Below are 27149 nucleotides of genomic sequence, written 5' to 3' on the forward strand. Positions count from 1 at the left end.
ATCAATCGTCTGCTATCGCGCTGAATTCAAAAGGGAAGAAAAAAAAAAAACTACTTCACCAAAATGTTTCCACTGTCTCACATCCAGTCCCCGTCTCACGAAAGTGATGCAGCTAACTCCGTTAATATCTTAAACTGTCAAACCTGGCGGAGACATCCATCTTGACCGTTGCTGCCCATGAAGGCTTAGAAATCAATTCCTATGTTGATTAGAAATGGCAGTTAGTCCATTAGCTCCGCAGGGTTTCAAAGCCCCAAACAGATCTCGCTGCAGATTATGAGCCCTAAATCTGACAACGTCCGGTGTGGTTATGGATCAAGATTGAAACCAAACAGATTCTTGGCACACGGAAAAAGAAAATGTCTCAGAACAGTAGGGCTGAAGACTGGCATGTTGAACTGTCTCGCTGCTTACGGGGTCTGGAGGCTGCAGAGAGATCTGGCCTTGATCAAAGCCAGGTTGCCGAGGAGACGACAACTTGCTGGCTGTGTTTACATGCACAGAGTAACCCTGCTTCTGGCCATGCTATTGTTGAGGTCTTATTTAATGCACACCTTGATACTTGCCAACTGTTTGTCTGAGCAAACTTTGGCCCCCCAAATAATCACAAATAGTTCTGACAGCTATGTTTTGCTAGTATCAGAATCTAACCGTCTGAGCAGCACGTCTGATTTTGCACATATGATGAAAATCAAAAGTAAATGGAGCAAGATAAGTAACGTTTTGAACATGAAAGCCAAACATCTGATCCAGATTTTTCTAACGAAATGATGTTTTTGAGTCAGGCTGCAGATAATGATTATTTTCCACATAAATAATCTGATGTTTATTTTTTCGATCCATCAGTTAATTCAGTCTTTGAAATAGCAAAAAAAAGAAAAAAAAGAGCAATAAAAGAATTAAAGAAATAGTGAGAAAATGCCACAAATATAAGTTTGAATACTGAAATCATTTTCAGTCTCACATCTGAGAATATGTGAATAAAAAAATCAAACTTGATCAATTAGCAAAATAATTGCAGATTCATTTTTTTGTCTATCGACTAATTGTTAGATCAACTAATTGTTTCACCTCTACTTTTGAATTATCATGCATTATCATGCTGCTACTCATTTAAACAAGTGAATATGTCAGATCATTTTGAATTGAAGTTATTTAAGAGATGCTCTAATCAAATATCAGTTTTTAAGTGGATGCAGCGGACTTCAGACAGGATCATGCGCTGTGGCGGTGTTTTGGTGGGCGAGGGTCTGTGTCTATTAGTGCTGAACGGTCAGGAAATAACTTTATAGATTAACTGGCTTCATCAAGGCCAGCGCTCCCTCACTTTAATTCACTGTCTATGTCTCTCTTGATGATATTAAACTTCTTTGTGTCTCTATTTTGCAGCTTAAATTGTGAGTCAGACTCAGATTTAGAAGCTGGGTACATGTAATAAACAAAGCCAGAACACAACAGGTAGAGTATCAGAGTTTAGTCCATGAATCCACCTGGGTAGTGTCAGTTTCAGAGACATTTCAGGCTGACTGTGGACGTTTAACCGGTCTGATCGTCTGTTTGTCTCACTGGATTTGGTCATATGTGCTGCTGCAGCAGTTGCTCGTGTAAATGAGCAGTAAGGCTGTGCGGCTCCTGCAGAACAGGCTCGTGTTATTCGTGGAGCACTCTTGTGTTACAGTCAATGCTGTTATATGAGAGGGCGTGTGTGTCAGCATGTATGTGCATGTATTGTATGTGTTACACATTGTACAGGATTGTTTCACCTCTGTTAGTGCTGGATTGAAAGAATTCACTCACAAATGAAAATTACAGGGTTGGTGTTTGAGTACTTACAGACATAGAGATCATTTATATATAAAAAAACTCCCAATAAATTCCACACGTATGATTTGGAACGTGACGTTCCCAAGTGAAATTGCGTTCCCTGTGGCTGTCTGATCACGAGGGGAGAAAACGGCGATGTTTTGTGTGTTATACAAACAAGAAACTAAATAATGCAACACGGCTCCATCTGGGACACACGTGTTCATATATGAGGATTTGTTTGTGCATGCTTGTGTGTGTGAGTTGCGAATACATTTGTTTGTTAACGTGCACGTGTGTATGTGCGTGTGTGTGACTGTGTGAGCATATGTGTGTGTGTGTTGATGGAGTCTTTGTAACGAAACACCCGAGGTGTCAGAGGGACACAGTAGGGTGGTGGAGGGAAAGGATGGGGGCCCGGAGAGGAGGTGTTCCTGTATTGTTGTACTGCTGTTGAAACTGTCGCTCTGAGTTTGAGCCTCTCATACTCAGGATTATTCTCAGGGAATTTATAACAGGCCAGGAGGAGGAATTTAAGAACGTACTTTTCAACAAAGAGGCAGTGAAGGAGAGGAGCGAGAGGAGGGGTGGAGGGAAAGGTAGAAGGAGGTGGTGCACTCTTTCCACATGCTTCACGTCCCCGTTTGCATGTGCGGCCCTTATGAGCCCGGAGAGCTCAACACGGTGGACTGTTGGGAGAGGAAGAAGAGGGAGGAGGAGGAGGAGGAGGTGGAGATGGAGGAGGATGAGATGAATGCATACGTGCACCCTGGCCTTTAGTCCCCCGGGCTTTAGACCCTTGCAAATCTGCATCGTCTGTGTTCTTTGATCCTGTCTTCAGGGCAGATCAGTGGATCCACTGTCATGTGAACATGTGCATCTCCATTCACTGAGCTAGTTAGCGGTGCACTATAGGAGAAAACTACATTTAGTTAATTCTTTACCCAGACAGTTTGCTCTAAAAAAAAAGAAGGGTATTAAAGTTGCTTTTACCAGACAAACTAAAAAACCAAATCAGATAATGTCCGTATGAATGGTTTGAAGATACATTATATAAAGTTACATTTTCCACTTTTGATAGCCCCCCGATGCGCCTCTGATAAGTATGATGTTCCCGACGTTGAACTCCAGCTATCACAGTCGATCACATTTTACTTTGTAATGTAGGAAGGATGTGAGGATGAACGGTACAAATGTTTTTCTTAACATCGACCATATGTCTGTTTCATCATTTCTCTTGCCAGACACACACGGGGGAAAAGGAGAAGATCTGCCCGTACTGCGGACAAAAGTTCGCCAGCAACGGCACGCTAAGGGTCCACATCCGCAGCCATACAGGTCAGTTCAGTGCTTTGTCAATTCGACCTTCCATCAGCTGCCATTAACATCACCTCTAGAGATGGTGGAGTATCGTCCTAACACACGTCCACACAGATATAAAAGACAGTTCAGTTCAGTCTGGCATTCTTGCTGTAATCACACTGAAATTTATGTTACGTGGATCCAGAACTAAAGTTTAGTCTACTGGTCATCTGTAGTCTTCCCATTTTCCCACCAAATGCCCAGTCTGATAATCAGACGAGCTATAGAGCTACTTTGTTTGACATTGTGCGCTACATTTACATGCATTCAAGAAACCAGGTCACACAGTTCATTGGAGAATGTTTTTACATTCACTGTAGCAGCCTGGTTACTGCTATATCCACATATGCATGCAGCAGGTCAGTAATCAGATTATTTTGTATCACTTCTTTAACAGTGGTAGAAAAGCTGCTTTCTGACAGTGAGAGGACAGACAAAGCTTTTCCCCACACTGTCTGACTTATCTAGACTTGTAGATGCGACTTTGTTTCTGTTTGGATGAAATTATTTGAAACTCAAGGTCGCCACAGATAACTCCTTTGATTCTGCAGCCCAGCTGTCACAGCATTACTTTGTCTGTGTGAAGCGAACACGGAAACAACAGTTGCAATCATTAGGAAAAGTTACCAATGTATCAACTGAACTTTCACTTCTTTAAAAACAGACAAAACAGAAATCAGACAGTATTAAACAAAGAATGTGACGCACAGTAAAGAGAAAACAGGGAACACATCCACAATCTGTACGTCACTGATAAACATAAAGGACTAATTTATAATAAGTGCAGACCGTTGAAAACTGCTGTAGGTTTACTCCCATTGGATACAGTATTTGTGATGTATATATGTACATTACAGCATCAGTAACACTTATACTAACCCAGTTATGTATTCATACAATGTGTCTGATCATAAATGTAATCCGCCAGATCGTAGTTTATTTTTAAAGAAATATAAAAACACAACAAAACGTGGTTGCAGCTTTCTTTCTGCATAATAATAGTGCCTTTAATAGATATTTGTCTTTGTCTTTGGACCAATAAGTGAGCTGCAGTGTTGCCCAAATAGAAAGAGCAGTCAGCTTCTCCTGCCAGTGTGACCGGATGCCCGGGCAGCTCCAAAATATGTCGACCTGACCCGTCTGTACACATTTTAACTTGCCAACACTCTCCAAGACTGAGCTGAAGTCGACTGCACAGAGCACATATTCAAACAATCTCTCTCAGAGATGTCCACACTCCCGTTTGAGTCGAACCTTATTTGTTGAATGTTTCTTAGTGGATTGAATACTTGTTTAGTTTTGACATTGGTAAGTCTAAGAATTTAAACCTGTCCAAGATTTTGTGAAAGCCGTCTGATTAAGTTAGCGATTTTCATCATAATCAAGAAATTTAGAGTTTTTAGTATTTATGTAAGTCAGCTTGTTGATGTAGCGAGGCGGCTAGCTGACGTCCTGATTGGTTGTCTGGTTCTCCACCCGGAGGAACAAGCTGTCAAGACGTGACACTCTGAACTTATTTGAATTCGAGCTTGAAATCGAAGATGTGTGTGTGTGATTAGAGGTCTGGAACCAGGTTACTAAACACCATCACATTTTAATATGAGAAAATTCCAACATGATGGAGCGCTGCTCGCTCCGGTCTTTGCACTGCCACAAAAATAGAGCCCTGGATGTTCATTAAACTGCCTTAAACTGGAAAGCTACACATTCCTGTGCGTCTCCTTACCAACAGACTGGTGCAGAGACCTGGCACGGCCACACACACACACACACACACACACACACACACACACTTCTTGGCCTCTAAACTCCTTCACTCACTCTTTCTTTCGTCTCCTCCGTCTCTCTGCCCCCCTCCTGTCTCCGTCTTTTCCTCACTCTGTCTGAACTTCTTCCATCTCTTCTTCTTCTTCCTCTCATGTTGTCTCCTCGTTATTTTTTGGGGGGTTTAAATACGTTACTTTACTGCTTTTTAGTTTCAGACTCGTCTGCTGAAAATCACTTCAAATCAGTAAGTTTCTCAAAACGTTGGTTAGAAGTTTATCTTCTGATCATTACCAGCCCACGTAACCACCCCCTGATTAGTGAATTCATTCTCTGATGTGATTACTCTTAGTGTTAACTATAAACTTTACTGTTACTTTATCACTTATGTCTGCTTTAACTGAAGGACAACAATGAACATGATACATCACTTCACTGTTTAACCCAAGTGGCAACCTCTGTGGCTGTGAAGTGAAGCCGAGTGACACAAAACTGCAGTTCCTCAAACGTCCACTTGAGGCTGGCTACAGAATAAGTCAATCTCCATAAGCTCCCATGTTAAAATGTCCAACTTCACAGTAGAAATAAACATGTTTACAGCCTGGTACAAAAAACATTTTAGCTGTGAGACTGAAGAGGTAGTGCTGCACCATAATATACAGTTACTGTTCTAAATGAAACAGTTATCATGGATTAAATGATCTCACTAAGTAAATCTCATCTCAGACAAATATAATCATGTTTTATCCGACACATCGAATTATAAATCTTTGCAGCTTAAATCGCATGTGTCGCCTCTCAGACCCTTCCCTTTAGTGTTGACTATAAGGCTATCATTCAAAATGTGTGTGTGTGTATGTTTGAGTGGTGCCAGGACGATGGTCCTTTGACCAGCCCACCACACTTTGTCAACAGCTCCCTTTGTATGTGTGTGTGCGCGAGCCGTGTATGTGTGTGTTTTCGTACATGTGTATGTGTGAAGGACAAACTGACAGAAGAAGAGAGAATGTATACCAGTGTGGGCCGCGGCCCAGTCTGATTGTATTTATATAGAATAAACAAAAGGGAGGAATGCTGGGGGAGGGGTGGGAGCCGAGGGGACACCTCAAAGAAAAGAAAGGAGGAAAGAGAGAAAAGACCACTCCAAGAAAGCATCCAGCCGGATGACCCTTGACCCTGACTGGCTGTAAATCTGTCCCCTCATTCTATAGGCTGGCTTTTTTTTTGTTTGTTGTGTTTTTGTGTGAGGGGGGGAAAAATAAGCTTTGGTGAAAAGTGTGAGTCGTTCCCTGAGCGACAATCCCGACAAGACTCATCTTGTTCTCAAACAGCGAAGAGTGAAGAGCTCAATGTAACCCATCTGTGGACGTGCAGATAAATGTGGAATGCGTAAATCATAAAACAACGCCGTTAATGTAAGTAAAACTTTAAAGACGGGCAGTTTTTCTGTCAGTAACGTCTTAAAGAAGGCCACCAGCTGAGGTAAAGACCTTTAAATCGAAGGCTTCTCTGGATGGCAGACAGGAAAGCTCGATCTTGTTTGTCTTCCTGCTTCACAGGAACAAGTCAGCATTGATTATTTACCTACTAAACACAGAGGACTTTGTAAGGATTCCTTAGAGATTTCCTTCCCCCTATCATTTTACCATCAAACACTGGGGAGCATTATGGGTGAAGTGAGAGATGGATTAAAAGAGAAATTGTCAAACACCGACCTGAGAGCGTTAAGTAGCTGGCGAGACGTGTACTGTATATTTGGCTTGGATTTTGTTTCAATTTGATTTGGTTGGAACATCGTGTTGAGCTCAAACAAATTAGTTAGTTAGTACCACAGAGGCAGGCGTCTTCTCGGGCAGAGCGAGCCCTTTATGAGATCACAGACAACCAATAAAACGCGAGCTGTCGAGAACTTGGACGGGCATGTTGAAGACGTCGTGGAACTCAGTAGTCATGATGGATGTTTCTATCATTTTCTGAATTATTCTTTTTGGCCCCCGTTAAAAAATGTGTCCACATCACAGCTCAGTGAGAGTACATTTTCCCACCGTGTGTGCCATGATGTGGTAAATAACCATTGGGGTCATGAAAATTATTTGTGCCAAGGGAAACGTTGACAAAACCCAGCGCCTTGCTGTCATACTGACATCATAGGACATGTCATGTTTGGGCGATCAGCGTAAGCCCCATGAGCTGTGTTACGAATAATTGGTGTGGCATTTTAACCCTTAAAAAAAGAAAATGCTGATTTAGTGTTTATGTTGTATTATGAATCATGCTTTGATATTTCTTTCCATGTGTCTTGCTAAAGGGTTGCCAAGTGTGTTTGCACATGTTCAGTAGTCCCCAAAAAAAAGGGAACCACCAGCATCAAAACCAACAAATAAAAAGAGTTTTCTCCTGTAAATTTAACAAGCAAAAACATGAGAGAGTAAAACAGAAAGAAACCACCACTACAACGTGTCAACTCCACGCACAGCTGTCTGAGATGGGGTATGTTAAGGCCATGAATTCAACCGGGAGACACTGACATGAAAGCGACACATGGACCGCACCAGTTTACTCTGGGATTGTCTCATTTGTCTACAAACAAAAACATATGCCATCGGAATCATTTGAAGATGCTATAATCAGGAAAATTAAAGGGCCGCTCCGGCAATTTAGTTTTGTACTCCTATAAAGTTGGTGCACTTAAAAGAGAATAAAAAAAAAAAAAGAGGCCCAGATATCCAGACTTTTGGCTCGACAATTCTCACATTCCTGTTAGCTTACTTTATATAGAGAATGCTCTATTTGCCTCATAATTGTGGCTATAATGATGATTTTCCATAAAGTTCTGTCCCACCATGCAGCGTTTCAAACCCATGAATCTGTCACTCAAAGCGGGATTCCTGGAGTGACATCGATTCATAACTCGTTACAGCCCCCTGCCGTTGTTTTGGCTTTGCTGTTTTTGGTTTTCTGAGTGCCCAGAAGTGGTCAAGCCACCAAAATCATTGAATTTTATATTTGGAGAAATGTGCTTTCAAAGTCTCCAGGCTGACAAATCAAAATGCCACTGGGTAATCATCACTATTCTGTTATTATCCGCTTATGAACACTAGATTGCTGGTTCTCAAACTGTGGTATGCGACCTCCCTGTAGTGGTACTTGGAGCAATCCCTGAAACACACAAAATTTGATAAATTCCAAACCGTATACTATCAATACATGACAAAATTTGAATTGAAAATGAACTAGCTGGAATGTTTTTTAACATATGTGCACATATTGCGTGCATTCATCTAGTTGAAGAGCTAAAATGTGATATCGAGTTAGAAGGTGGAGGAAAAATGAACGTTTTGTGGCTCCAAATTGGAAATATTACAAAGTGTGGATCAGTACAACCCCCCTTTCCATCAAATTAGCTCTGATTACTGAACTAGTTCCCTTCAGGATAGAACAACAATAAATAATCTTATTACAAATAAACCTCAGTCACGATGTTGGTACACCTGTTTTCTGAGGCTGTAAAAAGTTTGAGAAACACCGCACTAGATAACACAAACACAGACCAAAGCCCAGTACCTTGTTTTCCTCTGAGACTCAGAGTACACACGGTCGGTCTAACTTTTGGACTACGGATGACAAGTAAAATAGATTTTCCTCATGAACTACGAGCTTGTGTTACAGTTGTGTACCACATGAAGCATTCCAACATCAGTAAATCATCACGCTCATTATTAGACAAATAGAAAACTTTCTATAAAACATTCAATTTGTATTTTCAGTGACATCTTTTACACTGAATCGCTCTGAGGCACAAAATAATAATAAGAAAGCCACCGGTCTTTGCGTAAATATGGATTTCTTATACCGTACAATACAATACAGTCAATCAAAATCAAACAATCAAAAAGTTTTTCACTAAAGGAATAGGAGCATGCCGTCTCACTAAGCTAAACAGAGGATATTAATTGTCTCGATCATTTGTTATGGTAATTATACACAGCAATATTTTGATGTTTTAAAGAGCTACACATTGCAGCTTTAAGTGGTCTCACGACAGAACAGCTGCCCTCGAACGGACATCTGGTAGAACTCTGGAATCACTAAACCTATTTACAGATGATTTTGTTTGTCCTGACTGTGGTCATGGTTACAATCTTGTAAAGTAAAATCACCATGTACAGGGTTATTGTTTGTCCTCCTGATGAATGGAGCCTCGCTTTCACAGCTTTAGCTCTTTTTTTTTTTTTTTTTTTGTGGGGCACCGTGCAGATGCTTAATTTGGATTGAGGATTGTGTTTCGCGTGCGCTGCATGTGCGGTCACGGCAGGTCTGTTATGATACACCTTCCTCATTGGGCAAGTTCAAGAGAATTGTTTGAGGAAGTAGAGGAATCTACTGAGACCCGGGCTATAATGGAAAGGTCAAGTGTAAAAGTTGCGTTCCTACGGCTCATCAAAGGCGATCTCTTATCATCTCCAACACGCTGATATCACATTACCTCTGTGGCCCCTGTCGGCATGTGACACAGGGCAGAGAGAAGGACAGTGGAGGGCCACAGTCTGGCTGAACTGGAGGAAGCCAGGAATTAATTTCTGACGGACAGCACTAATGTCTTTCAGACCGGAGCCCCGAAGCTACAAAGCGTTCTCCATAACACGAATGCCGCGCGGCAGGCAAAAACGACAAAGCCGACCATCTGCTAACCAGACACGCGGCCGTACGCACACATATACAACACACGAGGGGTGCCAAACGGATCGATTAGCAGACAAGGAGTGTGAGGGCCACAGCAGGGGCCGGGGGAGACACCCAGGGTCAAAGAGATGGTGTACTGTTTCAGCACATGCTAAATCAGTTACCATCTCCACACACATAAAGCCCTGGCTCAGTGCTGCAGCCACCCCTCATAATCCCCAAACAATCTGGCTCAATCTGGAGAATAAGTGGAGGGTTTCCAGTTACAGTAACACTCAGCAGAACAGACACTAAGCCTCTCGCACGAATAACAAAGACCAATGTTGCAGGAATGTTACTACTTATGTTCCCAAGTAGCATTTGTTTATTTCCTGTTTCGCTAAAGGATCGAGTTGCTCTTGTTATACATATCGCTCGGAGCAGGTTGAAGCAGCGGAGAAAGTAGTTTTGAGCAGCGTATGTGATCTATAAGTGAGCGTATTTATAAATGACCTCTTTTAGAATATCGAATAGCATCATTTTCTCTGTTCGGATTTTCCAAATGAGGCACACATGTCCAGAACCGGAGAGTGTATAGGTTAAGTAGGTGCATTGCGGCGCGCTTATTGCGAGCCTCCGTGTTCGCAGGGTGTGGTTGTCTGCGCTGTGTATTAGCTGACAATAGCCAGCTCCTGGGAGGGACGTGATCCAAGCCGCAGAAGTACACTGGCACACTGTGCTCCGCTGCTATTAGCACACTAATGCCTTCCCCAGGACTCCCCAAGGCTAGCACTAGGCCTTAACCTGATACCGCACATGCTACATAAGACATAGGATTTGCTCTCCTCTTTCTCAAAACACATCTGGGATTCAGATTTTCCTGTTTGTCAACAAAAGGCCTCCTGGAGGCTGAAATTGCACAGAAGGGGATTTTGGGACAGAATGCCGGGCTGCCCTCTCGCACATGTTTCAGTATGTGTAATCAGTCCACATATGTCACGTTAACCCTTTCCGCGCCAACGTGAGGTTACACGTTTTATTACTCGGGTGTCACAGCGCTCCTCCTTGTACACCTCTGAAGCCCTCTTGTGGGGGGGTTTATGGCGGGTGACTCGTGCATCTGCTACATGACAGCTGTCGTAGCCTCCTCTGTTGAAAGCGGGACGCAGGATTTGTGGGACGTGTTACCATTGTTGGTCTTTTGACAATGGAATGTCGGGATAATAAAAAATGTGTAAGGTCAAAGTCGGAGTCAGACACCAGAAATGACACATGAGTCGATCTGGTTAGTCTCATCGAGTCAGCAGCGATATTCGAATGAAACTATTTAAATACACATTTCCTCAAAAAGCATTTGCCAAGATAAAAGCCTGAAGGGCCGTGAATGTTTGCCAAATCACCATTAAAGTCTGTGTAAAGGAAATTCTGAAATTTCTTAAATATGTTGGAAAATAGTTGCTGAATACACGTGAAAAAACTTTGAATGCTATATCACTGAAATGTGCAGTTAGAGGTTCAAACAGTTTTTCACCAGTTTTCAGTCTCAGGATTTTGTGGGCGGTCCTTAAAGGGTGGCTCGATGACACGCTGAGGCCACCCTGAGCAGAGAGATAGTGATGAATTCATCTCAGCTCAGACTGTTTCAGAGTTAGTCGTGTCATTTTCTGAACTCATCTGACACATTTCAGTCGATGCTCACAGTCCTGGAGTTGAGAATTCATTTTTACCTCATTTTGACACCTAATTTCATAAACTTGTCAATATTTTTAATTATTCAAATTTGGCTGGGTGGTTAATAACACTTTCTTCTTTGGTCGGACAAACTCAGATTTATTCTTACTTTACACAGACTTTAAACATTTCCTGTGAAGCCTTCCTCGCCTACCGAACAGAAGAGAAACGTTCCTTCTGCTCAGTTGTGTTTATAGCAGTGGGATGATATTACTCCTCTCGTGTATTCCCCAGATGGATTTTCTGATTTAATAAGCATCTTTGCATTTTGAATCCCAAGGAAACACAGCTAATTAACCTTATTACTTAAAGGGGCAAAACATCTCCCGCATCAATAAAATTACTTGCTTGCCTGTTCAACAATCAGCCACTAAAGAGAGACTATGAAGCGGATAAGAAATTAGATCGTTGTACTGAAGGAATGAACACAAATGTGTAGCTGTAGGTGTCTATTTTTAGCAGAGTTTCATTAAATTGTACTGTGTACACTTGCAGGCATGTGTATCAATTCAGAAGAGACTCGTTTCTTGGGAAAATATAGACCGTTTTAAGTTTGATTCCTGGACACAGGAGACGTATTCAGCTTCCACTTGCTTCCTGATTAAGGGTACAGCTATGAAATAAATTATGCAATTATTGAACCCAGTATTTTTCTCCTCACTTTTATACTGTACTGTCTGAGACTTTAATTTCAGTGCGGTTATATAGGTTACCTCATATCCCTTCTATAGATTAGTAATCAGCTCTGGTGCTCCTATCTGGCCTGTGGATCAGCATGCGGTAAACAGATCCATGTGTCAGCAGAGTGTTTGACTGACAGCCTGTCACTTTCTCTTTGTCATCAGCCGTGTGTGCCCAGATAGGATCTGTAAGAGTTTGGCCGGACTGCTTTTGATCCAACTGGGATAAGTCACATTGCCTCTGATGTGCTCCTAAACTGTTGGCCAGTTGTAGCCAATGTAAGCTTTTGCTCTGCAGTAGGAAGTCAGTGTGGATCAGGATCGTTGGCTCTGAGTGAAAGTTATCTGGTGACCAGTAGCCAGGTCAAATCTATGACAGAACAGGCCAGGAAGAGACAGGACACAGGCTGCAGTACACATCTGAACCATCTGTGAATGTCCATGTTTGTTTTCTCTCATCCACCTCACAGTGAATGTTTGGATTTGCAATTTAGCGCCCCCAACTTTGCTAACAGCCAGACATCAAGTGTCTGTCTTTCATCCTTTAATTTCTCCAAGCTCTTACCAATGACTAAAAGTCAGTCCCAGATTTACTCTTGTCTGGCTGCTTTTTGCTTGGTCACTCTCTCTCCTTCTCTTCGAAGCTTCCTTCATCAACATCACCTTTGTTCTCCTTTAACGTTATCTCTAGAGGCTGCTGAGCCCATTTAAATGCCCGCTTGCCCAGCTCCGCTTCTGGCATGACACCAGCTCAGCTCCCTGTGGACATCAGAAGGAAACCAGAAAACATTTTCTCCATAAAATATGATCCAGTGTCACAAAAATCAGTGAAATAGTTGGTGGTGTGTGACTCAGGGGTGATTGTACCCGGAGCACAAAGTCACATGGTGCTGAAACAGATACGAGCATGAATGACAGAGACATTTATTCACCTGAAGTCAGTGTAGAGTGTCACTGTCAGTGTCAAGACTTCCTGTGTATGTGCACCTGTTTGGCAGAGTTAAACCTGTACAGTATCAGTGTCGTATGTGAATGAATTTATCTCACGCCCACTTGTGGTTTTCCGTTCCCCAGGTGAGCGTCCATACCAGTGCCCTTACTGTGACAAAGCGTTCAGCAAGAACGATGGCCTGAAGATGCACATCCGCACACACACTCGTGTAAGTTCCCACGCTCCTGTTTGGACTTCTATCTTCCATTCTTAGTTATTATAGACTCTTTACATTTTGGCTTGTGAAAGCAGAGATGTAACTAATAATCGTTGCTCCACGTGTCCAAGTAAACCATGTCAGCGAGTGAACAAGCACAATACCAGAGCCCTGTGTCACCTAAATGTGATGCAGCCATCTGCGTGTACTTTTCCTGCTTCGACAAGTCAAAATGTTTGTTGTGGAATGAATTCTCCATCGCTACTAACTGCCAATCTACTCACTCACACACTCTAATGTCTCATTTTACTGTAAATCATAAGTATAATCATTTTATTAGTTAAGAAGAAAGCAGCAAATTAGGCGCTCCCTAATCTCTGGTTCACTCCCTACAATGACAAGTTGTTTATTGTTGTTTTTAGTGTTTAACCACACTCCACAATGCACAGTGAGTGAATAGGTGCAGAGACAAAGGAGAAGAGAAAGGGATGCTAACCCAGTGTCAGATGTCCCGCTGACTTTATCACTCAATCTGCAGCGCTACGCTTCAGGTACTCTGTTTAGTCTTTTTTCTGGGCTGCACAGTGTGCAGAAAGAAGTTCTCACACACCTCGCCTTAATGAGAAAAATCCTGTCTCCACTGTGTCTAACATAAGCGACACTCCCTGCCCATTTAATCATGAGGTAATTTGCAGGTTCGTTCATAAATCATCCGGTAATGTCTACTGACACAAAAGGCAGTGAGAGTGTAAATACAGACTGGGGGAGGAAAATGAACTGTGTGGCAATGCAGATCATTCAGACGCAGACGTAGAAAACATTGTTTTGATGGCCTGAACATGTAAATGTAAAGTGAGTCAAAGGCAGGTTTCTCAGTGGACGTCATGAGGTCACTGCTGGGCTGGATCAGCGATCATCTCGTCTCTGCGTCACGTCTCGACACACTGAGCTTCTAGCCGGCGCTTTCCATGAGCTCTTCGTGAGCATCTGGACGTCTGCGTTAGTGCCACGTTTGATAAATGAGACTTAATATGTGTTTCATCATAGATTTCCATCGTCGATTTATATAGTATGACTGTGACAGTCGTGGCCTGTCAACACTGTTAATTTCAAAGATTTGTCCCGTTGTAATGCTGTCCAGAGCACAGCGCTCTGCTGGTACAGTGTGTTGATAATGGAGCTATCCTGCCCAGGTCGACGTCCCTCACTAGAAACAGGCAGGTATAATTTTGGAGCGAGCTGCTGATTAAACTGACTGATGTTTTGTTCCTAATGTTCCCAGATCTGCCTTTGCTCACAGCGCTCTGAAATATGGGCTGAACAGTTACAAACAGCAGAGCCAGATGAAGTCACTGTTGAGCAAAACAAATGTCATTTGGCTGAAAGAGCCGCAGCTCACTGTTAATAACGTACAGACGATTTGAGATGGATGCGTTTGGAGCTTGTGTGTTTACGCCACAGACCACATCACAGCGGAGCACGCTCGATGCCGATATGAACGGCTGACGTTTTGGATATTAAGAGATATTTTAGGATATTGTTTTGATGTCTGATGCAAATGGATGTTGCTGTATGTTGTTGATGATTGCAAACGCACTTTTTTGTGTAAACGGTTCCATCTGCTGTTCTCGGGCATGAGGGAGGTTTCATTTTTAGATGACTTTTGACAGTTTAAAACTCAGAGAGGCCTTCCGTAACTTGATAATGCTCGACTTTTAATGATAGCGCTTTCGCTTTTTCAAAAATGAAATCATCAAAGTGAAGAAGAATTACCACACGCTGTAATTTGTTGACCTTTCCTTTCCCACTGATAATTACTTTGTTTCATGTGTTCTTATAGGCAGGGCAAGTGATTCTGGAGAAATCCATGATATAGCACGAACAACAACACAGAAATTAAAATAACTCATGTTAGCGATGTTGTGGACAATTCGTTTCCAGGAGCGATTAAACCAACTCCACACAGTGATACTGCTAACTCGCCTGCTCTTACAGCTGTCATGACAACAACAGCAAATCTCTGCAAACTAGAACGTACGCTGAATGTCCGTGGGCAAGTCATTTAACATTAACTGACACACAAATCCCAGCTGGAATGGCTGGAATGACAGGTTAGTGTGGCTGTTATTCTTCTTCTTACAGAGGTAAAGCTGTGTACAACCATCATGTTGAATAGAATCGCATTACTTAAAGAAAAGCTTACTCCACCTTTAAACCTTTAAAGAGGAGATGCCCTAACTACTATTTAAGTGCTTCAACAGCAGACACACTGTCACGTTCAACTTATCTAATACATGCAACACACACAGTTCTGCAGGAAACAGAAAAATAAGCGGCAACAGTTTTAACTGTTAAGAAGAAGATGATTTGTTTTTCATTCATGTTTTACACATATAGGTCCACATAGGCTTAATGTGGAGTGATGTTCAGCCACATAGCAACGTCCTGGGAGCAGTTAGGAGTTTGGTACCTCACTAAGGGGCACCATGAGGTGGCACCTCTCCTGGTTTCTGCAGGACTTGACCCGGCCACCCTCCGGTCCCCCAAGCCAAGTCCCTACAGACTGAGCTACTGCCGAGGAAATGCCACGTAACTTTTTATGCCAAAATGACAAAAATGTTTTCATCTTTCTTAAACGGAGTTTTGCTGCATGCTTGCCGCCGCCTCTGTGTTGACAAAACACACCACTTCACCTGTGCGTGGCTCGCAGATCTGCTTTGTTTCTAGTCTAAATCTAGATGTAAATGTTAGCTGACTAGGACTGTCAACACAAAGCCTACCACTGCCTTCACATTAAAATGCACTTTAATGTTTCATGTGAACATTAGCATGAATTTTCAAACACAAAGTTTTTTGTTAGTGGTGACTCGGTTGCTTTTTTTTTTAACCCTCTTTTGCTTAGACTATATCTTGAAGACCATTTCAAGGATGAGTTGCTTTCGATTTCTAAGTGCAGCCTGAAGCCCTAACAGAGCACATTGACTTCCTGTCGGCCTGCTGCTTTACAAATACCAACATATTTAATACGACACATGAGACGTGAGGCTCTTCTGAAGCAAATAAACCAAAGTCCATCTTTGCATCGGAGAGTGGTCAGAGGCAGAGGAAAGATCAGGTCAGAGGTCAGAGGGTGAACAGCTGCTGAAGACTGAAGGTCACCAGGTACAGATGTTCGATGTTACAGGGGTCATAGTGATGCATTCTGGGTACACCACATCACCTAAGTCCATCCATGTGTTTCCTGACCTTTGAACTTCGGCCGCTTATAGATTTTTCTTTTTCTTTGTCATACAAGAACCATTCATGCCGCGAATAGATCCTCTTTAAAGCAGAAGATTTAAGTGGACATTTGCATTACAGAGTCTGTTTCCTCAAGGCGGGTTTCTCACACACACACACACACTCACACACACACTCACTGCTTTATTTCCATTCTGCCCCTTTATTCAGTCACAAGCACACAAACAGTTGCATACTTAAACACGCGCACATGCAGTGAACCTGATCTTTACCTCCTTTTGTATCCTGTGTCACTGGGCACTCCTTGCCTCGCCCACATGATAGTGCCTTTCCCAGGACCCTTACTTCCTGCATTCACCCTGTTCCCATGACAACTAAGCTTTAAATGGGTAGAGCCTTTTGCTATCAGACGGACTTGTCAAAAACAGCTTCCCCAAAGAGTGACACTGGGAACCAGCTCCCGATATCTCCACGCTTCTCACTTCTCCTCAAGTCTTTAAGGTGTCACCTCTGTTTCCCGTCAGACTGTAGGACACGCCTACCCTTCAAGGCCGTACTGTACATGCACACACACACACACACCCACAGCGAGATAGCTGCTTTGACTGACACTGAGACAGGCCTCCAGAAGGCGCAGAGGAAATGTTCTTTGGTAAACTGATGAGGTGTGGAGACAGAGGAGTGATATTCTACAGCCCCAGAGTGCCAGCGCACTGATATATGTTCAAAGGGAATTTCAGTGCCGTGTTTTCCTTACTCTTTTGAGGAATCCATGTGTTTTTGATGGCCCCTGCGCCGGTCATTTCCTCCCTACTGCAGGGGCTGTGCAATCTTTCATTTCACATCTTCATAAACTCACGGGGAGAACACACCGGGGTGTGAAGAGAGAGAGAGAGGGTATCAGTGTGTGAACGTGAACGTGTTAGCGTGTGGATATTTCCACATCTTCTTGTGTTTTCCACTGTGCTGTGTCTGTTTGTTTCCCTCTGTGTGTGTGTGTGCGCACATGTGTGTGTCATTACATTTGTGTACGCCATAATGGACACGAAGCCTTCTCCAGGTTTTGTCCATATGTGACCAAACTGGGGAAGTATTGTTTTATGTATTGTTCTGCTGCACACTTGACGCATCAAGTACCCGCTTTAAATTTAGCATGTACGTGTGTGTGTGTGTGTGTGTGTGTGTGTGTGTGTCGCTGCAGGAGAAGCCGTACAAATGCAGCGAGTGTAACAAAGCTTTCAGCCAGAAAAGAGGACTGGACGAGCACATGAGGACCCACACAGGAGAGAAACCTTTCCAATGTGACGTGAGTGTTCAAACACCTTCCATTGTACCTCCAAACCAACCGCTGCCTCCTCCTGATGTGTTTGTCTCTGTGTATATGTGATGGAACAAGGCCAGATGTGGGGAAGAGTAACAGGGGGGAAGCTGAAGGGGCTCAGTAAGAGGCAGATAGTGATCTTGCTTCTCTGGAAGGATCGAGTGGGCTGATCTCACGTAAACACATTGAGAGGATCAGAGGGAGGAATTACCCTCTGCTTATAATACTGTAGAAGTAATAATTATTCTCAGAGACTTGGGAGGGAACATGTGACAGGAGATGTTGTCCATGTTAGCAACAAACTTTTTGAATGCCGTTTCGGAAACTTGGAAACAAAAAAGTGATTTACTCTGTATTTCTGCTTTTTCTGTCTCGAAAGCCACAACTGCGTCTCTTCGACTCAGAGTCCTTTGAAAATCCTCAAAATCTTTTAATGTGATGGATAAATCAGAAGGAGAAGGATTCAGGGACTTCTTTCAAACAGGATTAAGATAATTTTTTTTTTATTGTCGTATTATTGATGTGAGGTAAAGATGCTTTATGAGGGGGGCAGGTGCATCCCAGTGTCCGGCTCGCTCACCAACATGGACAGGCAATTAAAGCTTCTTCATCTCAGAGGTATAACTCTGATCACACAGACATGATACGTTTACAGATTCAGTGGGACTTACAGTTTCTGAGGACATTATTAAGGTTTATAAATCTGCTTTGAAATCACAGACAATAAGATGCACATAATTTGCCCTAGAATCACCACATTTTCAAGTCTTCTTCAGGATTAATGTAATCCAGTGACAGATGTCTGTACGTCCAGGGGAACAGTGCAAACAGGAACAGATAGTAGCTTATTTGGCATCCATAGTGCCACTTAAAAAAAAATAAACAGTTGTAGTCCACAGCCTACAAATCCAAAAGCATCATGGCAACTGTAGTTTCAAAAGTTAAAACTTGTTTTTATGACTACTCAACTGTAAATGGTAATCGTGGCATGTGATAACAGGAGGTACAGAGAAGGAAATTAGCCAACTAGTTTTTGAATAGTTAGGTACAGAGAAGGAAATTAGCCAACTAGTTTTTGAATAGTTTGTTCTATGCTTAAAATATGACTTAATGAGCTATAAAAAGGCACTAACTTAACGATACAATATCAAAAAAGGAGTATGATAAGGAATATGACATAAAACGTATATTAGAGCATGAATAAGACAAAGAATAAATATGAATTTATGTGATGAAAACCTGTGGGCGTTCTGACAAAAAACCCAAAAGGTTTAAAAAATTAAAATGGGGGAAGAGCAGCTGTCTTGTTTTTGTCTGAGGGGAGATAAATCTTTGTTGTCAGCAGCTCAGTCATAGACAAAACTCTCTAAAAATCTCTTAATCTTTTGCTGAACATCAAAAAACAATATTAAATCTAATCCATCAACCAACTCCCGATTCTCAGACTCTCGCCTGAGTTTTAACACCCTAAAAAGCCTCCGTCGGTGGCATCGCCTTCAGCTCTAAACCCAGAAAATGTGCCCATATCTCCAGAGGATAGTCTACAGTTGTTGTTTAAGACCGCAGAAGCAGTATCCTATTCATTGTCAGTGAAGCGTCACCAGAAAGTGTCTCGCAGCAACATCCCAACATTCATCTGGAATCTTTTTTCCCGGCTGTGGAAGAATAATTTTCATGTAAATAATTCTATGCTAAACTATTAAAGATAATAGAAATAACATGTGGATTTTATTTCGGGGGGTTGGATTTTGAGTCAAGACAAAAGGATCGCACGGTTCCAGGAACATTTTCCAGACAAGCTGGAGGGGCTCTATAAGCAGTGTCTGTCATAACAGCATTAAATATGTTGTAGAAGCATCCAGTAACATCTGGGTTACGATGAGACGAGGAGGCCCCTTCTCTCATCAGCTCCTGTCACTGTTTCACTTTATAAAATTCCCAATATTTTACTGAAACTGGAACGATATTAAATTCCACTTGGATAGTAAAGCTAGAACACGATAGCACATCAATACGAATGTCCAAGTTGCTTGAAAAACTAATGAAAGACTATAAGATTATAAACAGAGAACAACTCTGGACCAAACAATAGTTGGAAAACAGAAATGTTTTGACTGACTACAGGATAATATGACAAAAATCTGCATGTTTCTGACGATGATTGTGTTCAAACAAAGATGATTTTCATTCATTTTCCATCCACTCGCAGATGTAAACTGTCTGCCTCTGTGTAAGACTCTCTGAATGTAATTCATTGCGCCGTGAAGTTCTTCGCAGATGAAGTGAGGAGGACACATGCTGTGATTCTCGAAGCAGTACGTTAAACTGCAGCTGAACGCCAGCCAGCGGCGGATTATTGTGATTGATAGAGGACGATGGAGTCATTTGTACAGTGTAAAATGGCTCATTTATGATGGATGTTAAGTTGCATGCATTCCCTCTCGCTGCTGGTGAAAAAAAAAGAAAGATTTCTGTCGCTAAGGTCGACTGCGCGTGATTTACAAATCACTCTCCGCGTCTCCAGCTGCGCCTGTGTATGGACTAAACTCTGCAGTGAGCAGAATTTGATCAACAGAACCCGAGGTCTTAATTTTTACTAATAAAACCTGCATTTTTTATTTCTATTTTCTAGGTGTGTGACCTGTCATTCAGCTTGAAGAAGATGCTCAGCAGGCATAAGCTCACGCACAACCCTAACCGGCCCATGGCAGAGTGCCAGCTCTGCCACAAGAAGTTCACCAGGAACGACTACCTCAAAGTACATATGGAGAATGTCCACGGGGAAACAGAGAGCTAGAGCCAATTATGGAACCACTGGCTGAATGAGAACGATATCTGATTCCTCAGATAAAGTTCAGTCTCATGCTTTCATGCAGGCAGCATGAGCCTTTACATACTGTATACACAGATGGGTAGATAGCAGAAATGTTGTTATTAAAGATACATAACATTTAGAATATGGAAAACATTTGGCCAAGACATCGAAATACTGTACATTTGTCATTTTTTTTAAAAGATATTGTTATCTCAACTACGTTTGAGCCGCCGTGTCCGACATTTCACTTCCCGTCTCTCTGACTTCTAACCAGTGTTACTGTTCATACTTTTACAGCCTGACCTCTTCCACTGTAGCATTTAGTGACCAACTGTCTGAACACTTTACTGTACACCTGTGGCTAGTTGCCACGTGAGAACCAAAGACCTTTTAGTGCACTTTGTCCACGTTTCCTACATGTTTACACCGTTCTGTTACGTTTTGCACCTGTTATCCGGCGTCCAAACGTGTTCAAGCCCCAGAGCGTACGTCAAAAAACCATGTTGCTCTATTTATTATTTTCAAAATAAAGAGTATTAAAACAGGATGGTTGAATGGAAAGACGGGGAGATGGAGCTCTGAAAAGCACATAGAAAATGCGAAACAGCTCACAAGTAAAGCTTTTTATTTACATGATAGCCAGAGAGTATAAACACACTGTCCTCGGCCTTTCATGCTCTTTTTTTTAAGATCTACTCGAGCGGGCATTTTTTTGTTATGAATGGCCCTGAGAAAACATGCATGGTTTTTGTTGTAACATGGGACAGCTGATTGGAGAAATGTCATACAAAAGCAGATTTTGCCTGTAAAAGCAGATGTCTGTTTTTAGATATGAACATTAAAACTGTCGGACCAACCGAAGATGAATGAGTTCACCCGTTCCTTCCTTTCCCACGGCCTGTTTGGTGCTTAAAGAGTTACTGTTTCTGTGTCCTGACCTGTATTAGGGACAAACAGAAAAATCTGAAGTACTGTGTGTTGACTTTCGTAATGAACAGTTCTCATATGAATTGCCCAGGGTCATTGTGCCTTACAGTACGTGTTCATGTTGTTTTTCATTAACCATTGTTGGATACAGTGTTTCGTGTATTTCAATAGAAGTGCAATTCTGTCCTGTTTTATATCCAGACTCGTTCGCTTCCTCATTTACTCTGATTAATGCACATTTCCCTGCTGTTTATTCTGCATCTATAGACTGTGAATTGTCACTTCACACTTTTGTATTTTGAAATGTATAAAACCTCATCACCTACCAAACATCCATTTCCTCTGCTCCTTCTAATTACGTGTTTGCGGACTGTTGACGTTGGGGTGGGAGGGGGCGTACGAGGAAACGCTCTGAGAGTTGATTAAAAGTGTTCAGTTCTCGTTGTTAATCTAACCCCTATTCTTGGGTTGGCAGTCTGCTGGGAGCAAAGGCTAATTAAGGGCTTTTTTTTTTTTGTTGTTTCTTCTCCGAGGCCACAGTCACCGCTCGCCTGATCTGTAAAGCCACACACCAAAGAGCGCCTCTGATGGTTTCTCTCTGTGGGTGCGGGGACTCTCTTTCTCACGTCCGTCCCCTGCAGAGGCTCTCTGGTATCTCAGGATTGAACTTTGTGAGAATCTCACAAGCGCCGGAGTGAAGTGGGAGAGCTGCGAGTCCTTCTCATCATCGCTGTGTGAAGTTTGTCAAACGTGGCTGCTGTTCAAACTCAATAAATCTTGCCATGTGTGGTTTTGGCTTCCTAAAAACACATAACTGTTACAGTATGTCTATCTTCACGTCTTTTGACTGTGTGCTGTTTGTTTAACAATTAACTAATTACTGCTATTCATGTTAGATTACATTTCGGCTCCATTGCTTCACAGCGTGATGTCTCCGGGCTCATTTCTGGCCTCCGTCAGGCTTTCCACGAGAAGCGTGGTTAGCGATGACTCTCAGATCGCACGGGGGTCGGGATAACCTGCTCTCGCTCTCTCTCTCTCTCTCTCTCTGGAGTTCGGTTCACCGCTTGGCCATGCAGGGCGTAGCTCGAGTCACCCCGGTCCCGCCGAGGCCCAGGCTGAGCTCGTGCTGCCCGCCGCCTACTTGTTAGTGGTGAGGCCTCCAGGCCATACTGACGCACTCTCAAATCCAGTGGCATTTATGTTGCATCTTGTAAACAGTAGTAGTAGTAGTAGTAAGGGTGTCCAACAGTGGAATATACTGTCTGCCACATGGCTGACAGGTCAGGCTTGGTGTTGAGATATCCCTGCTTTTGATTATCGCTCCGCTCTCTTGTCTGTCACCGTCCACGCCTCTGGTTTTCCATTTTCGTCTTACAACCTTTGATTTTCTCATGGGACTTTCCCAGTGACCCAGTGATCTTGTCCTCCCCTTCAGTCAAACTTTTCTTCTCCGTGTGCATCCCTTCCTGCTGGGTGTATCACGCCAAAAAGCTCCCAGTCAATGTGTTTCTAATTACATGTTTTTACTGGAAGCCCCGGTTTCCTGTGTTGCCTCCCCATTTGTGAGTGTGGCCAGACTGGGCCCCGACCAGCGTCCACAGAGCCGAACGCCAGCCCCGCCCACTGCGCAGGAGTATCATTACCACGCCGGCTCGGGTTTATGGCAAACCGCTGTCACGTTAGGAATGACACGGACACGCTTGTCTGACCTCTGTGTTTGGCCAGCGTTGCCACAGCAACAGGTAGCCTTCTTCTCTACTTCCCTCGACCGGAGTAAAAAGTGGAATGTGTGTGCCCGGCGAAGAGTGCCATGCTGAAGAATTTTAATAAGAGTGGGCAGGGTGTGTTTGGGTATTCTGGGTCATCCTTTCAGCGGTGATGGATGTTCCCTTAAAGCCACATTTCCATGGAAACAGACTGTGGCACTTTGGTACCTAAAAAGCCTTGACACTGAAAACCAGCAGAAGGTCAAATGCTTGACACGAGGCCATAGGGCTTGAGTCAAACACACACACACAAACACACACACACACACAGCATTCTCACAATGCTTGCTGATTTACAAGGTGGTTCTAATTTAATCTTCAGACACCACTCGAGGCAAGAGTGTGACATCAGGTCAGGTAGACAGGGATTATTTCATTAGGAGGAAATTGGGAAAGGAACTATCATTAAACGGCACTCACCTCCAATCTGCACAACCAAAACTCCATTTATACACTTCACTTAAGAGATACAGCACAAAACTGAAGCAGTGTCTTTTCTAAAAACACATATAATTAATACTTTTATATTACCATGAATTAAATGATTATTTGCGCCGTGAAACGGGAGATCAACCCGAGCTCTGTGAAGGATTTTAGCTACTTTAAGCTCATTGTTTTGGTTTTATGCCCCACAAATTTACTGTTTTGGTTCACTCTCACTTCCCTCATAACATTGTTTCCAGACGGAGGTAGATGGTTTCAGCAGAAAAGCTCATAAAAACAAACTCTAGCAGACACAGTTAGAGCTTGTGAACACACAGAGGAGCATTTAGCGGCTATAGAGGCAGATGTATTTCTCTCAGTTTGGTGGAGACCAGATTAAAGACCTAAAAAAGGAGAGTGAATATTGGACTTCACTGACAAGGAAACATGCCATGCCTGGTTAACGCTAGCTGATAACTATATTATGCCTCAAACTAAAAACACTACTGGAAAGACCCTGCAAAATCAAAATAGATGTATATTGATGGGGAAACAGCATGCCCTGAATGTTTATGTTTAAACCGCTTGCAGGAAATGGAACCACATTTGAAGAACTGGAGCACAATGGATGCCTTGGACACAGACTCGTGAGAAAGACGAGAACTCGGTCGGCCAGGAAACACTCCACAAGAATGATGGAGAATTGTCTCCTTTTTTCCCAGTTTTGTCTTCGAGGAGGTTCAACCCTGTAAGAATGGCTCAGGCTATGCCAAGTATAGCTGCTAATTCCCTTAAACAAGAATGTTGGCTTTTTCTAACTGTGAAGAAACACGGGAGATGAAAGGTCCCTCGCATGGAGGCTCGTTCTGAAAGGCTTTGAGGGTTGAATACATCAGTCAGTGCGCCGGTCCAACCTCTGGAGCTTTTTAGTGTTGGTCAGTTCTGTCAGCACGTTGTTGCTGTGTGCCATCAATCCTCAGCCTCATTAGGAAGTACGGCGCTGTCCTCACTTCATACACGCTGGGGCTGACGTCTCATATCTCTTTTTTGTTGGGCCGTGCGTTGTAGCAACAAAAACAGATACAAAAGTCAGACCGGGTTGCTCATTTACAACGTGCGATGTTACAAAACGCACCACAATGGCAGCCCGCAGGGGCAAAAAGAAACAATGCTGATGTCGTGCTCAAGTTCATCTGTCGAAAGAGAAATTCAACTTGGCAGAAAACATACAACAAAACAGAAAATCCAATAAGATTTTGACCTTTGCTGAGGTTCATCGCGACCCTCAAAGGAGGAAATGTCTATGATGAGCTGCCAGAAACCAAATTCAACCCATTCATTTTATTACTCAGTGAATATTTGAAAATGCTGCGTAAAAGCCAGCTTCTCCTGCAACCAGACTGGTCTTTCTGCTTCTTTCCTTCCCACCGAGCTGCTCAGGGATTTATTGTAAGGTGATTAGTGATGACAGAGAAGACTCAACTGGTCTAGCCAAAACATTTGTGCAAATGTGATGAGAGATGCGCCATAATTCCTCTCTTTTCTCTTTGCTCAGTGTTGCTCATCCTCCCCCTTCCCCCCGTGCTGTTATTGTGTCAGCCCCCATAATCTTGGGTGTTTTTGGGAGACCTGTATTACGCACACGGCCCAACAAAAATAACACCGAACTCCTGCTGGGCTGGAGACGCGGGGGTTTAATGACTGCGAAAGTTTCAGAGCAAGAACACACACAGACACAACACCGAGAGGAGGATTCAGACTGAAGCAAGAGTGAAATGAAATTATTAAAAAAACGTTTGAAGTAAATATGAAACATCGGTGTGTCGGATGAAAGAAAAAAAAAAGCAGATTTCAATAAATGCAAAATATCTTCATTTTTTTTTCATTCATGCTAAATTGATACATTTGGAACAGCAGCGTGCAATCTGTGGAATTAAATTAAATTTAACTATTGACATAACATTGGCCTTATTGTCCCCACTCATGCTACATTTCTGTTTTGAATTTTCAACTATGTTTGAAATTGAGTCCTGTGTGCGTTTGGAGAAACCAAATACCACAGCGAGGGTCTGTTTCCTGTCAGAGAAGCAGGAGAAGCAACACTGAGATACGCACCTTTCATGTGCTGATTTAGGTTTCGGTCCAGCGAACAATTGAACACACACACACACACACATGCGCACACAGCTGAACATGCACAAGGGCGCTAACTTCTTGGAGAAAGGCCCTCAGTGTCTGTGAGCCCTTATGAAAAGTGTGAGGTGGGACCGGGTTTCTGTCTGGGCTCTCTGAATTAGCCACGCTGAACCTGTTAACCTAGACCACACACACACACACACACACAGACACACACACACATTATGTACGTGCACTGAATGATAATTCCTCTGCCATACAGGGACGTCATGCGAGGGGAGTGACTGCTGTCAGAGTGAACAGCTGCTCGAGCCAAAACACATCTATCTTCCACAGGAAGTTATTGGTCAAACAAATGTAATGAATCTGTTGTTCTTGTCTTGTTGACCGTGACCATATCTGTCTCCCCGTCACACACACTCGCAGCCCACACAATGTGCATACACTGGCGTGCGTGTTTGTGTGTTCACTTTCTCTTCTTCACACAGAAGCGTCACAGTGGAAACAGAATCAAGGTCACGGACCTCGTTCACTCCCACGCCCATTTGGATTCAGTGGTTATAAAAATCCCCCCCCCCTCCACACACACACACACACACACACACACACACACACACACACACAAAAAGCCACAAAGAGCGAAATGTTCAAGGATTACTGGGCAAATGTAACTTTTTCTAATATTTGTATCAACAGCATTTTAATCTGGGGGGACTTCCCATGATGCACTGAGCTCTTCTCTCTGTCATGTCTCATCAATTCATGTTACTGAGCTTCTTCCCCGGAGTTTTTCTTTGCTTTGCTTTCTCGACTTGCAGGTTGTCATGGATCGTGGCCACGCCGATGACAGTATAAAGATTGGACGGTGTATCTGTGACATCACCCACAGGTTTCTGAGGAGCCATGTTGGTAGTCCTGCTTATTTTCGCCTCCTGTCTAATCAAAAAATGAGCAGTGAGCAGTGGATCATCGGTGGATTTTAGGCGGGCCAAATGATGCCTGGTTGCTCATACAAGCTATCTGTAATGGCACCTACCTGTCAATCAAAACATCCATATAATCTGAACAGGTGAGTTGTATATAAATTCACCCTCAGTACAGTTGTCATGAACGGGGAAATTAGCTATAGAGACCAAAACTGTTTTTTGTACCAGGCTGTAAACATGTTTATTTCTGCTGTGAAGTTGGACATTTGAACATGGGGACTTATGGAGACTGACTCACTTCTGCAACCAGCCTCAAGTGGACGTTTGAGGAACTACAGTTTTCGGCACTTCACAGCCACAGAGGTTGCCGCCTCTCTGCCACCTAGATCGGGCATCGATTGAGCCTGCTACTTGACGTCCACTACAAACACTATTATCATTA

At 43.0% G+C, this 27149-nt stretch overlaps 1 protein-coding gene across 3 annotated transcripts in view; it reads left to right on the top strand.

Moving 5' to 3' along the window:
- prdm5 (PR domain containing 5) overlaps positions 1-22390 on the top strand; it is a 35855-nt gene extending 13465 nt beyond the window's left edge. The window contains exons 13-16 of one of the 3 annotated variants that reach the window (XM_019278241.2): positions 3048-3141; positions 13077-13162; positions 17592-17696; positions 20344-22390. In XM_019278241.2, coding sequence (XP_019133786.1) covers positions 3048-3141; positions 13077-13162; positions 17592-17696; positions 20344-20508 — 450 coding nt within the window. In that variant the 3' untranslated portion in view covers positions 20509-22390. The remainder of the gene's footprint in view (positions 1-3047; positions 3142-13076; positions 13163-17591; positions 17697-20343) is intronic. The other 2 variants (XM_010730981.3, XR_003464008.1) reach the window with 2 other exon arrangements.
- Positions 22391-27149: the final 4759 nt, after the last annotated feature.

The sequence above is a fragment of the Larimichthys crocea genome, chromosome XVII (genome assembly GCF_000972845.2).
Source record: "Larimichthys crocea isolate SSNF chromosome XVII, L_crocea_2.0, whole genome shotgun sequence".
NCBI classification, from domain to species: Eukaryota; Metazoa; Chordata; class Actinopteri; family Sciaenidae; genus Larimichthys; species Larimichthys crocea.